Consider the following 18,300-nt stretch of genomic DNA (forward strand, 5'->3'; position numbering starts at 1 on the left):
TAATGAAATAAAGAGATTCTTCATGTGAAGACACATTGGCCTAGGGCAAAGTGCCTAAATAAACCTGTCATGCCTGACAGTCTGGGGGTCACTACCTCTGCCAGTCAGATAACACATTCACTTCGATGTCCGTCTCACGCCATTCTGCTCAATCAGGACAACGACTCAGTAGAGAGACCTGGCCCAAGAGCTTACCTGACTGGATTCGAGTCCCAACTCCAAGACGGACTTGTTTTTTGAGCTTGGGCAAGGCCCTTAATGTTTCTCTTTCTTAAATTCCTCACCTGCGGAAAAGGTCTATATGTCCTGGGGTTCTTCTGAGTACTAGGTGAATTCGCATCTGGAACACAGTGAGTGCTAGGCAAGTTTTTGGTGTTATGAATATTCTTCAGGTGGCAGTGTCTTCCTGGTGTAGCTCAGGAAGACACACCCCTACTTGATGAAATCTCTGATGACTGAAATTCACAGAACTCTCTCCTCCTTCTGGCCTCTCCTTATAATGATCACGAATAAGTCTATTTCTGTGGTACTTCCCATTTACTGTTTTCCTTGGGCATCTCTCGGTATATATTGTGCTTCTCAATAAGGCTAAAACTTCTTTGAGAATAGTCTGTGTCAGCGACTTTCAACCTTTTTCATCTCATGGCACACACAAGCTAATTACTAACACTGCCGCACACCAAAAAATGTATTTTTTGCCCATCTAAAAAAAAGGTATAATTTTGATTCACTCACACTGGCTATTATAGTGTTGACTGTTGTCATTTTCTTACTTGACAACCTAAGGGAAAATAGGTCAGTGCCCCTGACTAAATGGTCAGATATTGGATGTTTTAAATATTCTTGCAGGACACCTGTATGCCGTGGCACACCAGTTCCCCAGGAATACACCTGCCAGAATATGATGTGCTATAAGTGCTGTGCTTGCCTGTACCTCTCTGCTGTCAACAACCACAAGAAGTTCAGCCATACCAATAACCTGTGACCGAGAAGAAGTTGAAAACAGGTCTCTCCACAGCCTACTCCATTGTATTCAGAGGGGCCCCTGCCAGAGACCCATGTCCCTGGGGCCTCATTAAAATATGAAAAAAAAATCTGCCTTAGGGATACTCAAAGAATTAAAGGAAGAAATGCAAAAAGTAAAGAAAACAGTGTGTGGACAAAATAGAAATATAAATTAGGAGGTAGAAACCCTAAAAATAAAGCAAGAAGAAAACCTGGAGTCCAAAGACAACTAAAATGCAAAATTCACTAGAGGAGTTAAAGGCAGTTTTGAGCAGGAAGAAGGCAGAATCAGTGAATTTGAAGTTAGACAATGGAAATTATTTAGTCTGAAGAACAGAAATAAAAATGACTGAAGTGAACAGAGCCTAAGGGACATGGGACCTGTGGGACACCAATGAGCAAACCAATATATACACACTGTGGATATCCCAGAAGGAAAAGATAAGGGAAAGGGGCCAAGAGAATCTCTGAAGAAATAATGGCTGATAACTTCCCAAGTTTGATAAAAGACATGAATATAAATATCCAAAGAGCTCAACAAACTCCAAGTAAAATGAACTCACAATAAACTCATAATAGTCAAACTTTCAAAAGCCAGCAACAACAAAAAAAAGAGAATTTTGAAAGCTGCAAGAAAGAAATGAATCATCATGTACAAGGGATCCTAAATATGACTATCAGCAGATTTCTCATCAGAAACTTGGGGGCCAGAAGACATTGAACTAAGAGAATCAAAATGATGGGGGGGGGGAAGGTCAACCTGAAATCCTCTATACAGCAAAACTGTGCTTCAAAAGTAAGGGAAATAGTAAGCTTTTCCCAGAAATAAGTTAAGAGAATTTGTTAGCACTATACTTCACCTGGAAAAAATGCTCAGGGGTCTCCTAAAAGGTGAAGCTAAAGGACGCTAGAGAGTGTTACCTAGACAGGCAGTCTGAGCTCTGCAGAGTCTGCCCCATTAGCCAAGATGGTATTGGGGGAGATTCTTATACTAAGCAAGCCCACTGCTATACAGATGAATGGACAGGCCCCAGGGGCAAAAGCTAGCAAGATAATTGGATAGAAGTTTTTAAAAAGCTCTCCCCTCCCTATCCATTTAAGAACCTAGGGCTTGAGCAGGAAGGGCTGATGGTGTTTTTTTTATTTTTAAATATATCTTTATTGATTTCAGATAGAGGAAGGGAGAGGGAGAGAGAGAGAAAGAAACATCAATGATGAGATACTTATTGATCAGCTGCTTCCTGCACGCCCCGACTAGGGATTGAACCCATAACCTGGACATGTGCCCTGACCGGGAATCAAGCTGAGATCTCCTGGATCCTAGGTCTATGCTCAATTGCTGAGCAACACCTGGCCAGGCAGGGCTGATGGCTTTTGAGCTGGGAGTTCCAGGTCGAGTGACACCTGCACCAGCACCCAACTCACAAGTTTGGCTTTCCTTTCAGCAGGCAGCCAAACCCATGTTTTTCAGTTATAGTCAGTCAGTCATGCCATATGGATCAACATCTCACTGAAGGTATATATATGGGCAATTATTAAAGCTAGTATTATTGTAACAATGATTTGTAAGTGCACTTTTATTTTCTATGTGATTTAAGAAATTAATGTTACAATGCAAATAAATAGTGTAGAAGCCAGTATTACAGTTATTATTGTAGGTGGTGGTATGACATTAACAACCCAAAGGGTCGAGGATGGAGCTGATAAGGATCTGTTATTGTAATTTATGTAACTTAAGTTGGTATAAATTCAAATTTTATTTTTATAACTCTAGGATGTTAAATGTAATCCCCATGGGAACCACAGACAAAAAATCACTATAGAATATACACAAGAGAAAATGAGGAAGGAATTCCAACATTTCATTACAAAAATCAACTAACAAAGGAAAACAGGAATGCATGAAAAGAGGGGCAAATAAGCTCTAAGAAAACAAATAGCTCCTTCCTTGTCAGAAAATTCTTTAAATTTAAATGAATTAAATTCTACAATCAAAAGGCAGATATGGGCAGAATGGATAAAAACAAAAGATCCAACTATATGCTGTCTAACGAAGACTCAGTGGAGATGAAAAGAGATGTACAAGTTGAAAGTGAAAGGATGGAAAACATATTCCATGCAAACTGTAACCAAAAGAGGTGGCTATACTAATTCAGACAAAATAGACTTTGAATCTATTCAAAGGTTATAAGAGACAAGAAGCACATTATATTTTAATAAGTTTTCATACTGCAAGAAGATATAATAATTATAAACACTTATGCAGCAAATGACAGAGCTTCAAACTAACTGAAGCAAAAGCTGACCAACTGTAGAAACAGACATTTCTATGTAACAGGCATTTCTCCAGTAATAGTCGGACGCTTCAATATCCCGCTCACAATAATGGAGAGCGCACATAGACTGAAAAGAAGTAAGGCAATAGAGGACTTCAAGAACACAATGAATCAACTAGATCTCACAGACACAGAGCACCGTAGAACAGAATACACATTCTCCTCAAGTGCACATGGGACATCTTCTAGGATAGACCACACATTGAGCCACAAATTAATATTAACTAATCAATAGGTTTTAAAAAGATAGATAACCTACAAAGTATCTTCTCTGACCACAACGGGGTAAAGTTGTGAAGTTTTTCTGAAGGAACCGGTTTATTGACTAGCCATATGCCAGCCAGAAAAAAAGAAGCAGGTCCTGGGGCACGTCTAAACCAGCAGCAGGGATAGAGGAAGGCAAACATTTCTGCCATCCTGGGTTTCATGGGGTTCTTCTATAGTTTTGAGGAGAAAGATGTAAGTTATTTTGAAGGAATTTACATTGGCTATAGATAAGGGGGCAGAAGAAGTGGGGCTAGGGGCATTGCCCGTAGGAAGAAGGGTTTGCTGCTTTCTGATTGTTTGCTGGCAATAGTCTGAAAAGTTCATGTGCAAGCAGGATGCGGTGAAACCTGGTGGTCAGCTACCTCTTATTAACACTATTCTGAAATAGCTCTGGAAGTTGATTCAGAGGTTCAACACACATTTCAGTAGTCTCTGCCCTTTGTTTCTGTTAACTGATTAACTCCTTGTCTCTCCTTCCCACCCTCTGTCCTATAATAAATTAATTTAGGACCATGCCACTATGATTACTACATTTTTAATGACTACAATAGGCTTATTATTACTTACAGTACAGTTTTTATACAATTTTTCTTTCCTTCAATTTAAATTTCTTTCCATTCATTACACAAATTTTCAGTCTCCATAAAAAGCCCAGAATTGATTGGCTATAAGTACAACTTGTTACACAGAAAGGAAGATAAAATCAACATTATGGAAATGCTTCAGAAGACAATCAAAGAAAAAAAGGACCTAGTAACATTTACCTTAGTCCTCAAAGGACCAACTTACTTACCCCTCATTACAAGTAAAGCGAGCTTCTGAACCAAACACAGTAGTTCCAGTACTGTATTGTACTTGGCCATTTATGGGTTCTGCTAGCTGTACACATGCTTTTTCTAAAAGAAAATTTTCAAATTTGTTGTTTTATACAATGTCCAAACAGATTTGAATCAAAATAAAAATTATACATTGCTCTACTACATTCATGAAAAGATTTTTTTAAAATTTATTTTTATTAAATTTATTGGGTTGACATTGGTTAATAAATTTATATATGTTTCAAGTGTACAATTCTATGATACATGATCTGTATATTGCATTGTATGCCCACCACCCAAAGTCAAATCATTTTCTGTCACATATATTTGGTCCCCTTTTCCCTTTACCCCACCCCGACTTCCCTCTGGTAACCACCAAACTTGTCTGTGTCTGTGAGTTTCAGTTTTACATCTCACATATGAGTGAAATCATATGGTTCTTAGCTTTTTCTGACTTATTTTGCTTAGCATAATATACTCAAGGTCTATCCACGTTGTCACTAATGGCCAAACTTAAGATTCACATTGCCCCAGAGAATCAATAACCAAATAAAAAATTTCCTGGAGATTTTCAAAGCCTAAAAAAATATGTTACTATCTAAAATCTACATCCACCCTTATAACAGTGGAATGTGCAGTTAAAATGTATGAAAATCTTTAGAGCAATAAAAATAAAGTTTAGTGTACTTACTTGTACAAGCCTCCTTGAGAGCTGTCCATGAGTTATTAGGATGACAAACAGCAGTTAGGGGGAGAAAAGGAACAATACGCCTGTATCCTGGGCGACACTCATATTGTACTTTGTACCCAGTATTATAAGGGCGTGCAGGAATATCCTTGGTTTTCATAGAATTGTATCTCGGCAAGTCACCACAGTCACCTGGGCATAACAGAATAAGAACATGAAAGTAAATTATTTTCTATTTCACCAGCCCCAGAATAACGCCTGAGAGCAGGCAGGGAGTACAGAATGAATGGAAAGGTCCTTGGCAAGATTTGCAGTGATTGTGCCAGGCTTCTACTAGACAATGTGCTGTGTCTGCTTCAAGTAACATTCTATTAGCTTTTGCTTTCTTTGGGAATAAGCTGAATATTCTTTCAACAGTAAATTGGAGAGACAGCAGCAATACATTTGGCTTTAAAATATATTTATAGGTATGCATCCTTCCCATTTTTTCTGAGTTCATTTCCCACTCCCTTTTCCCCTAAGACTTTCTAGCCCTCGATCAGATTGCTCTTCCACAGTTTGAAAGGCAAACTGATGATGACTTGTCACTTCAGACTCAGTCTCTTCTCAGAAGGGAAGTTCCTAGAGATCGAGGATCATGTGCCTCCTCTGTCCACTACACTCTGTACCCAGTGGTGCTCAAGGAATGCTATGGTAAGCGCTGACTATTACACAAGCATCGTTGATTTCATAGATCAAAATAAATATGGACTAAACTATTTCAAAATATAAGATTACATGTCGTATGTTTCATATCAGTGAACTGAGCATTTTCTAAGTGAATAGATGTCAAATATCAAAGTTTATAAATTTAACATCATTTAAAATATAATTTATTCTTCCTTCACCAATGAATGGATCATGCTTGGCCTCAAAAATTCTTTGACGTAGCTGTTTTGAGCTGAATTACTATATTGCTATGCTATTAGAATTTTTTATTTCTGGATATTTTTGTAAATTTATTTCTTCTTAGAATAGTGTAATTTCTACTTCATCCACTCCTCTTCTTTGAAATTATCTATGGGCTTGAAAAGCTAACAAATCTGAAAGAATTATTATGTAAAATAATGTGAAAGAGAAACCTCTCTTATTTCCTGGATTGGTCTTATACCAGATTGATGTTAAACTTTAAAAATATATATATTTGTACTTCTATCAAATAACAAAAATTATGTGAGTCTTTAAATTTATTGGGGTAACATTGGTTAATAACATTATGTAAATTTCAAGTGTACAATGTTATAATAGGACATCTGCGTGATCTGTTGTGAAGTTTAGTCTCCTTCCCTCAACTCTCTTTAATGTGTTCATCTTCTCCCCACCACCCTTCCCTTCTGACAACCACCATTTGGTTGTCTAAAACCAGGAGGTTTTTTGTTTGTTTGCCTTTGTACATATGTTGCTTTTTTTATATCCCACATGAGTGAAATCATGGTTTTAGTCCTTTCATGACTGACTTCCTTCCTTAGCATAATCATCTCAAGATCTGTCCATATTGTTGGAAATGGCAATACTTAATCTTTTTTATGTCTGAGTAGACTTCCATTGTATATATGTACCACATCTTCTTTTTTTAAAAATTGATTCATTGCATTTTATTTTATTTTAATTTTTTCCTTTTTTTAAAAAAAATTTGTTCAAAATATTACAGATGTCCCTTTTTCTCCCCATTGACCACTTCCACCCAGGCCCACCCCCCTCCCCAGTCCGTCACCACATCATTGTCTCTGTCCTTGGATTATGAATATATGTATATAAATTCTTTGGTTAATCTCTCCCCTACACCCACCCCCTTCCATTCCTCTGAGATTCCTCAGTCTGATCCATGCTTCCATGTCACTGAATCATTTCTGTCCATCAGTTTATTAAGTTCTTTAGATTCCACATATAAATGAGATGTGATGTTTGTCTTTCTCTGCCGGGCTTATTTCACTTAGCATAATATTCTCCAGGTCCCTCCATGCTGTCCCAAATGGTATTGGATCCTTCTTCTTTACAGCTGCATAGAATTCCATGGTGTAAATGTACCACAGCTTTTTTATTCACTCATCTACTGATGGGCACTTGGGCTGTTTCCAGATCTTAGCTATTGTAAACTGCACTGCTATGAACATAGGGGTGAATATATTCTTTCTGATTAGTGTTTCAGGGTTCTTAGGGTATATTCCTAGAAGTAGGATCACTGGGTCAAATGGCAGTTCCATTTTTAATTTTTTGAGAAAACTCCATACTGTTTTCCATAGTGGCTGCATCAGTCTGCATTCCCATCAGCAGTGTACTAGGGCTCCCTTTTCTCCACACCCTCGCCAGCAGGAGTTGTTTGTTGATTTGTTGATGGGGGCCATTCTTACAGGTGTGAAGTGATACCTCATTGTGGTTTTAATTTGCATCTCTCTGATGATTAGTGATGTTGAGCATTTTCTCATGTGTCTCTTGGCCATCTGTATGTCATCTTTGGAGAAATGTCTATTCAGGTTCTTTCCCCATTTTTTAATTGGATTGTTTCTCTTCCTCTTGCTGAGTAGTATGAGTTCTTTGTACAGTTTGGAAATTAGCCCCTTATCAGATACATCCTTGACAAATATGTTTTCCCAGACCGTGGGGTTCCTTTGTATTTTGAGGCTGTTTTCTTTTGTTGTGCAGAAGCTTTTTAGTTGGATGGAGTCCCATATGTTTATTTTTTCTTTTGTTTCTCTTGCCCTAGGAGATGTATCAGTGAAAATTCCATTATTTGAGATGTCTGTAACTATACTGCCTGTTTTCTTCCAGGATTTTTATAGTTTTGTCACTTACATTTAAGTCTTTTATCCATTTTGAGTTTATTTTTGTGTATGGTGTTGGTGGTCGTTTCATTTTTTTGCACATACCTGTCCAATTTTCCCAGCACCACTTATTGAAGAGACTGTCTTTACACCATTGTATGCCTTTGCCTCTCTTCTCAAATATTAATTCACCATAATAGCATGTGCCGATTTCTGGGTTCTCTGTTCTGTTCCATTGATCTATATGTATGTCTGTTGTTGTACCAATACCATGCTGTTTTGATTAAAATGGCTTTGTAGTATAGATTGATATCTGGTATAGTGATACCTCCAACTCAGTTCTTCTTGCTCAAAATTGCTGTGGCTATTGAGCATCTTTTTTAGTTCCATAAAAACATTTGGAATATTTGTTCTAATTATGTGAAATATGCTGTTGGTATTTTAATAGCAATTGCATTGAACCTATAGATTGCTTTGGGTAATATGGACATTTTAATGATGTTAATTCTTCCAACCCATGAACATAGTATATTCTTTCACTCGTTTGTGTCTTTCTCTATTTCTTTTTTCAGTTTCCTGTAGTTTTTCAAGTACAGGTATTCATATCCTTGATTAAATTTATTCTTTGGTGTCTTATGTTTTTAAGTTGCAATGGTAAATGGTACTGTTTTTTTAGTTTCTCTTTCAGAGAGTTCATTTTTGGTGAATAAGAATGCCATCAATTTCCAGATGATAATTTTGTATCCACCTATCTTGCGGAATTGATTTATCAAATCTAGTAGTACTTTGACTGAGTCTTTAGGGTTTTCTATGTACAATATCATGTCATCTGTGAATAATAAGAGTTTTATTTCCTCCTTTCCAATTTGGATAGCTTTTATGTTTTTTCCTGTCTGATGGCTCTGGTAAGGACTTCCAATACTATGTTGAATAAAAGTGGTGAAAATGATCATCCCTGTCTTGTTCCTGTTTTTAAGGGAAATGGTTTCAGTTTTTGGCCATTGAGTATGATGTTGGCTGTAGACTGGTCATATATGGCCTTTATTATGTTGAAGCATGATACCTCTATTCCTACTTTGCTGTTTTTATCAGAAATGGGTGCTGGATTTTGTTGAATGCTCTTTTTGCATCTATTGATATGATCATATGATTTTTGTCCTTCATTTTGTTTATGTTATGTATCACATTTATTGATTTGCAGATGTTACACCAGTCTTGCATCCCTGGAACAAATCCCACCTGGTCATGGTGTATGATCTTTTTAATGTACTGCTGGATCTGGTTTGCTAGTATTTTAATGAGGATTTTAGCATCTGTGTTCATCAGGGATATTGGCCTGTAATTTTCTTTCTTTGTAGTGTCTTTATCTGGTTTTGGGATTAGGATGATGCAGGCCTCATAAAACGAGTTTGGGAGTTTTCCCTCCTCTTATAGTTTGAGTATAACAGCTGTTCATTCTTCTTTGAATGTTTGGTAAAAGTCACCTGTAAATCCATCTGGTCCAGGACTTTTGTTTGTTGGGAATTTTTTGATTACTGCTTCAATTTCATTAGTTGTTATCGGCCTATTCAGGTTTTCTGACTCTTCCCGATTCAGCTTTGGAAGATTTTATGCTTCTAGGGATTTGTCCATTTCACCCATGTTTGGTATATAGTTTGTTGGCGTATAGTTGCTCGTATTCTTTTCTTACAATCCTTTGTATTTCTGTTGGGTTGGTTGTTATATTGCCTCTTTCATTTCTGATTTTATTTATTTCAGTCCTCTCTCTGTTTCTTAGTGAGTCTGGCTAAGCGTGCATCAATCTTATTAATCTTTTCAAAGAACTCTTCAAAGAATCTTCGAAGAAGGGAAATAAAGATCAGAGCATAGTCTCTATGTCATTAATTTCTGCTCTGATCTTTATTATTTCCCTCCTTCTACTTCCTCGGGGCTTTTCTTGCTGTTCTTGTTGTAGTTCTTTTAGTTGTTGTGTTAGATGGTTCATTAGAGCTTTTTCTTGTTTCTTGAGATAGGCCTCTACTGCTATGAACTTTCCTCTCAGGACTGCTTTCGCTGTGTCTGATAGATTTTGGGTTGTTTTCTGTTCATTTTTGTTTTTTCCCAAAAAGTGTTTGATTTCTTCCTTGATCGCATTGGTAACCCAGTCATTGTTTAATAACATGCTATTTAGCCTCCATGTGCTTGAGTATTTTTAAGTTTTTTTATAGTGGTTGATTTCTAGTTTCATGGCATTTTGATCTGAGAAGATGCTTGATATGATTTCAATCCTCTTGAATTTGTAGAGACTTGTCTTGTGCCCTAACATATGGTCTATTTTTGAGAATGTTCCATGTGCACTTGAGAAGAATGTGTATCCTGTTGCTTTGGGATGATATGTTCTGTAAATGTCAATTAAATCCATTAGATCTAGTGTGTCATATAAGGTCTGTGTTTCCCTCTTGACTTTTTGTCTTGATGACCTGTCCAGTGCAGACAGTGGGGTGTTAAAATCCCCCACTATGATTGTGTTGCTGTCAATCTCCCCCTTAAAATCCACCCAGAAATTTTTTATATATTTAGGGGCTCCTATATTGGGCGCATATATATTTATAAGGGTTATGTCCTCCTGTTGGATTGATCCCTTTAGTATAATGTAGTGACCATCTTTGTCTCTTGTTATGGTCTTTACTTTGAAGTATGTTTTGTCAGAAATAAGTATTGCTACTCCAGCTTTTTTTTCCTTCCCATTTGCATGGACTATTTTATTCTATCCCTTCATATTTAGCCTGTGTGAATCTTTTGTTCTCAGGTGGGTCTCTTGTAGACAGCATATATTTGGGTCCTCTTTTCTTATTCATTCAGCTACCCTATGTCTTTTGATTGGACCACTTATTCTGTTTACATTTAAGGTTACTATTGATATATACTTATTTAATGCCACTTTCCCCCTTTATGTATCTTTCTCTCACTACTTCTTCTTTTTCTTAGAGCAGTACTTTTAGCATTTCATGCACTGCTAGTTTGGTGGTGCTGAACTTCTTTAGCCTTTTTTTGTCTGGGAAGCTCTTTATTTCACCTTCAACTTTAAATGATAGCCTTGCTGTATAGAGCAGTCTTGGTTGCAGGTTCTTGCTTTTCATTACTTTGAGAACTTCATGGCACTCCCTTCTGGCCTAAAGAGTTTCTGTTGACAGATCTGATGTCAGCCTTATGGTGGTTCCCTTGTAGGTCACTGCTTGTCTCTCTCTTGCAGCCCTTAATATTCTCTTTGTCCTTGACGTTTGCCATTTTAATTATGATGTGTCTTGGAGTGGGTCTCTTTGGGTTCCTCTTGTTGGGACCTCTCTGTGCTTCCTGAACTTGTGTGGCTTTCTCCCTCACCAGTGCAGGGGAGTTTTCTGTCATTATTTCTTCCATCAAGTTCTCTATCCTTTGCTCTCTTTCCTCCCCCTCTGGTTCTGCTATGATGCGAATGTTGTTTCACTTCATGTTGTCCCAAAGCTCCCTTAGACTGTCCTCATGCTTTTTAAGTGTTTTTTCTTTTTGCTGCTCTAATTGTTGTTTTCTACCTTATCTTCTAAGTTACTTATTCTATCCTCTGCTTCAGTGATCATGCTTTTAATTTCTTCCAGTGTATTCTTGATATCAGATATAGTATTCTTCATTTCTGCCTGGTTCTGATTTACGATATTTATCTCTTTTTTCATGTTTTCACTAAGTTCCTTGACCTTACCATTAAGTATCTTGTGGTTCTCATTAATTTCCTTTAGCATCTTTGTAACCATTACCCTGAACTCTGTTTCTGATAACTTGCTTAACTCCATCTCATCAAGATCGTTTTCTGGCGATTTTTCCTGTTCTTTAATTGGGGGTTTGTTTCTTTGTCCCCTCATTTTGGTGGTTCTTAGTGTTTGTATGTATATATCAGACATATTTGCTGTCTTCTAGTCTTGTGGGGTGGGATTTTGTAGGGTATGTTCAGTGGAGCCCAGAGATGTGTTTTCTTTATACTTCTGAGCTCTTTGCTCTAAGCATGTACCTTTTGTGGGTGTTCCTTTTGTGGGTCCTTTGGGCTCTCCTGTTGTGATTGGGTCTAGATTGTTGTTGACCCATCCTTGGGAGGACTCTCCTCTCAGGTTGGCTAAATGTGTGTCTCAGCCCCAACCACATCATGTGAGCTGTTGTACAGGTGCTGGCAATGCAGTACAATACAACTAAACTGCCAGGAAACAAAGGGTATCTTATAAAATATCTTGACAATCACAGTGAAAACAACCCAAGTGAAAACAGAACTGGAAGAGTGAATTGAGAACACAAATGTTAAAGCAAAAAAGAAAAAAAAGGGAAAAAAAGAGAAAGAAAATAAATGAAGATAGAGAAAAGGACATTATTCCTAGTAGTAATGAAAAAATTTTTAAAAATTAATAAAATCAAATGTAAAAAATAGACAAGCTACTGGGAGATAAAAGGGGCAAAGAAAATATTCTGAAAGAAGGGAGAGCATAAAATTAAGGGTAGATCATAGGAAGAGGATAATAGTTGAAAATGAAAAAATAAAAATACAATAAAGATACAAACAGAAACTAACGGTCAAACAAAAAGACAGGAAGACAGAAGGGAGAAAAAGAAAAGAAAGAGAAAAAAAGTTATGTCAATGGATTGAGAAGAGAAAAAGAGAGATAAATCAAGGGTAGGGAGGGAGTCCAATAAGACGTATAGGAGAAACTACACAAAAAAGCAGTAAGCTTATTGGTTATAACGATAATGTCCCAGCAGTTAAGCAGAGAATATCAAGAAAATCTTTATAGTAGAACAAAAGATAAAACAAAACAAAGCACAAAAACACAACAAAAAATAAGCAAAGCAAAACAAAAGTCTTTTTAAAAAAATTTAAAAAAAATTTTTTTTCCTTTCTCTTTTTCCTAAGGAAAAAATAAGTCAATCAGGTGAGTTGCATCTGGGCACCTTATGTTGTCTGGGGCTTACTGTTTTGTATGCTGATTTCAGTTCTTCTGGGAGGTATTTGTGTATCAGACAATGTCAGGAGCTGCCTAGGTTTGGCTCTGGTGTCCTCAGGCAGTTGGTTGATCTGAGGGTTTCTGTGGACCACCTCCACTTGTCAGCTATTTTGCCTCCCCATTGTGGTTGCCTGGTCTTACTCAAGTCTTCTGTAGAGTCTTTAGGGTGCAGCATGGCCAGTGTAGCTCAGGATATTGCTCCCCTTACATAGAGGTTTTGCTGACAAGCACTCACTGAGAGGAAGTTAGTCTCTGCTGCACAGCCAGCTCCTCAGTCTCTACCCTATCCTCCTATTCTAGTTCCCTATACACTGGCCTGCTGCAGTTTCAGATTGACTTCAGTGCCCATTGCCTTTTTTGGACAGGCGGTTTCAGCATCCTGGGCTTAGTGGGTTGGATTAAAAAACATTCTGGGGAGCATTTTGCCTGCCTATCAGGGGATTTAAAGTTTGTCCTACAGTTCCCAAATAATAGTCCCTGAGAGTCTTATTTTTGTAATGTGGTCCTGTAAGATGTTCCTCAGGACTGCTCCCTTCCCCCTCAGGACTGTGCCCTGCAGGGGATGTCTGGGGCTTCAGTGAGCTGAACCAGCCCCTTTCCTGTTGGGGGTGGTGCTCCTATCCTGCAGGAACAGTTGGTGTGCTCCACCTCTCCTTTCCCAGATCTGGTTGCTGGTTGAGTGCAAATTTCAAACTCTCCACAGTGCAGACATAAATCCCAGTTTTCGCTGGTCTGCTCAATGCATGTGAGGAAGCTGGAAGCCAGTTCAGCAATCAAATCCTCAAAATCACACAAAGCAATACACAAGCAGAGAATCTGTCCTGTAAGGTCCCACCACCCCCATGCCAAGGCACCCAGCAGGAGGGGACACAAAGTCAACCCCATGCAGGTCCCCTGCACCGCTGATCTCAGTAAAGCTGGGGCAGCTCCTTGTGCACTATCCCAGCACCCCTCAGGGCAGGTAAAAAATCCCAGAATCAGCCCACTGGGAGCTCAGGCAGCTGGAGGAAAACTCCGTCCCACAGGTAGCTCCAGTCCCTCTCTCTCCACAGACGGGCTCTCTTCCCCTTCCCCATGCCACACAGATTAAATGCTTTCTGGAATTCTACACAATGCCTTACAGGAAGACAGAGGGTTCTTGTATGTGGCTGCTCAGTGCAGACCTCTGGCCTCTTTTGATTCGGGGGACACACACTGTGGGACTGCCTTTCCTATGGTTCGCACCTGGTGTGGAAGATGCCTGTCACACATACCATTAGAAGCTTCGTTTCTCTAGGAAGGCATGGTCCCCTCCTCACAGGCCCACTGATCCCCTGGGTCCCTCTGCCTTCCACATGGGACACACCTTCCTCTCTCCTCAGCTCCAGGTTTGAGATGCCCGCTTTTGGATGCCAGTCCACACTCCCAAGGGAAGGAAACATTGCAGCCTCTAAGCCTCAGGGTTCAGAGCCCAGCACAGGCTTCAGGGAGGACTCCCCCTTTCTACAATCCCCTCTCTGTTACCAGATTCTATGATGTTTCTTCAGTGCTACCTACTTGAAATATGTCCACTCAGGTATATTTCTCTCGTTTTACCAAGCTGGTTACACAGTATTTTAGCAGTAAATCGAGTCCGTGGCTGGGAGCAGGGGTGCTCTGCTTCTTCTCACAGTGCTGCCGTCTTCCCCCTCCCACATCTTCTTTATCGAATCATCTATTGAAGGACATTTAGGTTGTCTTAGCTATTGTGAATAATGCTGCAATGAATATAGGGTTCCATATATCTTGATAAGTATTTTCATTTTTTTTCTGGTAGATACCCAGAAGGATTGCTGGTTCATGTGTTAGCACTATTCTTAATTTTTCTGATGAACCTCCATACTGTTTTCCATAGTGGCTGCATTAATTTACATTCCCACCAGCAGAGCATGAGGGTTCCCTTTTCTCCACATTCTCTTCCACATTGGTTATTTCTTGTCTTATTGATAATAGACAATTTAACAGGTGTGAGGTCGTATCTCATTGTGGTTTTGATTTGCATTTCCATTATAGCTAGTGATGTTGAGCATCTTTTAATATATTGGAAGGCCATCTGTATGTCTCCCTAGGGTAATTGTCTCTTCAGGTCCTATGCCCATTTTCCAATTAGACGTTTTTTGTTGTTGTTCAGCTATATGAGTTCTTTATATATTTTGGAAATTAGCCCCTTATCAAAGAAGTCCTTTTTCATGCATCCCCCATCCACACACCCGGGCATTCAAGAGCAAGCCCTCACCTCAGCACCCAGCCAGTGCTTCCCATCTTGTTTTTCTAATTGTTGACAGTACTACAGTTGTCCCCCATCCCCCCACCCCTTTGCTCTCACCCACCCAGCCCTCACCACACCCCAGGCCTTCCCCACACTCCTGTCTGTGTCCACGGGTTATGCACATATGCATATATGTTCTCTGGTCAATCTCTAATCATCTTGATTAGCTCAGTCCCCAAACTCCTGCAAGCTTTTGCTAGGGACACAGCTTGGCCCTAGGCAAACACTGACTGCATCCAGAGCTCAGCGAGGCTCAGAGCTGACCTCCAACAACCCTCACCGCGGGACCTGTGGGGCCCCACCGTCCTGCATCCATCACAGCTCAACCCAGAGTATCTGTGGCCACCTCCTCAACCTGCTCGAGTTCGCTCCCAGGGCTGACACCCTTGCCGGTCCCCTACCTGAGCAAATTGGCAGTAGGAGCGCTAGGGCCGCAGAAAGGATCCCAAGGAAGCCCCAAGGAAAGGGCCTCTCGAGGCGGCGGGGAGATGCCCTGAGCGGCTCGTAAGACGCCTTCATTTCTCAGGGTACCAGCGGGAAACCTGAGGGCCCGTGAGCACTTACCTTTTTGAGAGCGGGCGCCAGACGCAACAATCCCCTGACTCAAAGTGTCCGGTGCCTGGCCGCCGGTGGGCGTGGTCCCGGCCCGGCCATCCGGGTCTCGCGGGGCCCAGGACGGGATGCAAGGCGGGGCCTGGGCGCGGGGCGGAGCTTCGGGGCCGGAGGAGCGTGGCGTGGGCCGGGCCGGGTACCACCCGCCGGGGTCAGAGGGCAGCTCGGCTCCGCCCGCGCCCGCCCCGGCGACCCTTGGGCCACCTGCGGGGCGGGGCGGGGCGGCCTAGGTCTGCGGGCCGGGGTAGCTCCCGCCGCGTCCCTAAGCGGGCAGCTGCCCCCGACTCGGGAAGGGCGGAGAGGAAACGAGGGCTGCCGCGGTCACCGTCGCGCCTCCCCGGAACCCTGGCCGGAAGAGGAAAGCGCACCGACCCGGAAAGAGACGCCCGAGCCCGACACTGGGTCGCCTGGGGCCAGCGCCCCTCAGGGCTCCCCTTTGTCCTGGGGCCTCCAGACGGTCGGTGGTGCCAGGGCCCTTGCCCAACACTTGGCAGCAGGCAGGCATCACTAGGGACAGGGCCTGAGGGTCCCGCGGCCGCAGGCCTGCTAGGCTTCAGAAGCGCCAGGGCGGTTTGGCCACTGCGCCCGACCCCAGAGTACAGGACTCTGCCCCGAGGGGACCCCTGGGGAGGTAAGCTCGTGAAACACTGCCGTTAAGCATCTGGGGCGCAACCTAGGGGCCCCTTGCCCCTTTAGGAACGAAGTGTGTTGAAGATGAAATACACATGCTGGAAGAGGTCAGGAGGGGGTGTATCAGGTGCCGAGCTCTGGGTGCGATTCATGCTGCGCTGGGGGTGAGAGCTGACGAGAGGGGCAACTTCTGTGGTGGAACAAGCTCCATTCCGGGACCCTGAGCGTGAGCAACAGTCATTTGTAGAGTTGTGAGGTTGTAAGTAAATTTTGAAAAGGAACGTGAGGGCTATTAAAGAGCATACGAAAGGAGCTGGCGTTTTGTTGCTTAGTTGGCAAAGAATCAGAATGTCAAAATTGCGAGGAAACATTTTGTGAGTAGCAGCATCCTCAGATTTTTAGTTTGTAATGTAAATTTTTTACATTAGGTTAAAAGTTTTTAAGTGGACGTGACTTTTAAACCACCATTTCCCATTAGAGTTTATCCCAAAGAAATCATCAGAGATGTGAGCAAAGATGTAGAATTTTGGCAAAATACAAACCCTAAGGGTCTGGTAATAGTATCAAGGAGTTTATGGGAATTCTGTGCAGCATGCATGTAAAAATGTCACTGTGAGGAAGTATAATATAATTGTAAGTGGACAAAGCAGACTCTAAATCAGCCCCTGACTTTTGGCATTTCTTTGTGAAACAGAGTGTACATTGATATATGTAAAAGATATTTGGAAATACACCAAAGTTAACTGATACTTGATAGGATTATGCATATTTAATTCTCTTTGTGCCTTTTCAGTTTTCTATGTAGACACAAGTTACATCTGGAATCAGGTAAAGAATAAAAGTGTATTAATCCAATTTCTGTTTCCTCGTCTATGTTGTGTATAGAATGATAGAACCTATATCACACATGAATGAGGAATGAGAGTTTGGTGAGGAAATGGAAGCTCTCAGCACAAAACTCAAATGCATCATTCGGGAATGACAAAACTTTATATATATTTCAACAATTCTGCACCTAAGAGGTGCTAACGACTTTCAGGGTTCAGCATGTCATGGAGTTTCCTCTTCCTCTCAGACCTACACAATGTTTTGATTCTTAGCTAAGCAAGTAAGACACTTAGTGTGGATGCGATGTGTGAAATTGTTGACCATGAGAAAAATATACCTGTCAAAAAGGCCCCCTCCCGGTTAACTGGGGTCAAATCATAACCTGAATCAAGTAGCCATTGTTTACAGAGGCCCTTCTTTCACTCTGCATTGCAGGGAAACCTCACAAACTGGGCTGCCAAGTCTTGTGCACAGTGTTGCTGTCATATGGGTTGACTCTAAGAGAACTCCAGTAGGACTGAGGCGTTTTCAGTCTAATTGGATCTGTGCAGCTGGACCCTTATTGCACCTTCACCCGTCAGTCAGAGTGCCCAAATGCTGGCCAATCAAGATAGTGTGTTTTGGACCAATCAAACTGTGTGGATTTGGAGACCTCTTTTGCTTGGGAAAATACAAATCAGGGTCCCAGTGAGACATCCTTCTACATAAACCAGCTTCACTTCTATTTTTTTTCTTAATGTATCTCTATTTCACAGAGAGGGAGAGAGCGAGATACAAACATCAATGATGAGAGAGTCACCATTGATTGGACGCCTCCTCCACACCCCCAACTGGGGATCGAGCCCTCAACCCGGGTGTGCGCCCTGACCGGGAATCCAATTACGATCTCCTGGATCTTAGGTCCATGCTCAACCACTGAGCCACGCCCGGCTGGGCTTCACCTGTTTTGATGGAGATCATTTGCAGTTTCCACCCAAGACTTTGTTACGCTGGCTGAACTGCAACCCCTGATGGCCTTGCCAGGGCTGCCT

At 41.1% G+C, this 18,300-nt stretch overlaps 1 protein-coding gene across 1 annotated transcript in view; it reads right to left on the reverse strand.

The window, feature by feature from the left end:
- LOC107532937 (complement receptor type 2) overlaps positions 1-18,300 on the reverse strand; it is a 228,524-nt gene that overhangs the window by 82,089 nt on the left and 128,135 nt on the right. The window contains exons 13-16 of the mRNA XM_087828192.1: positions 5,118-5,306; positions 4,402-4,504; positions 1,879-1,889; positions 196-270 (exon numbers count right to left, since the gene is read on the reverse strand). Coding sequence (XP_087684318.1) covers positions 196-270; positions 1,879-1,889; positions 4,402-4,504; positions 5,118-5,306 — 378 coding nt within the window. The remainder of the gene's footprint in view (positions 1-195; positions 271-1,878; positions 1,890-4,401; positions 4,505-5,117; positions 5,307-18,300) is intronic.

Source organism: Miniopterus natalensis, chromosome 19 (assembly GCF_054644295.1).
Source record: "Miniopterus natalensis isolate mMinNat1 chromosome 19, mMinNat1.hap1, whole genome shotgun sequence".
Lineage (NCBI taxonomy): Eukaryota > Metazoa > Chordata > Mammalia > Chiroptera > Miniopteridae > Miniopterus > Miniopterus natalensis.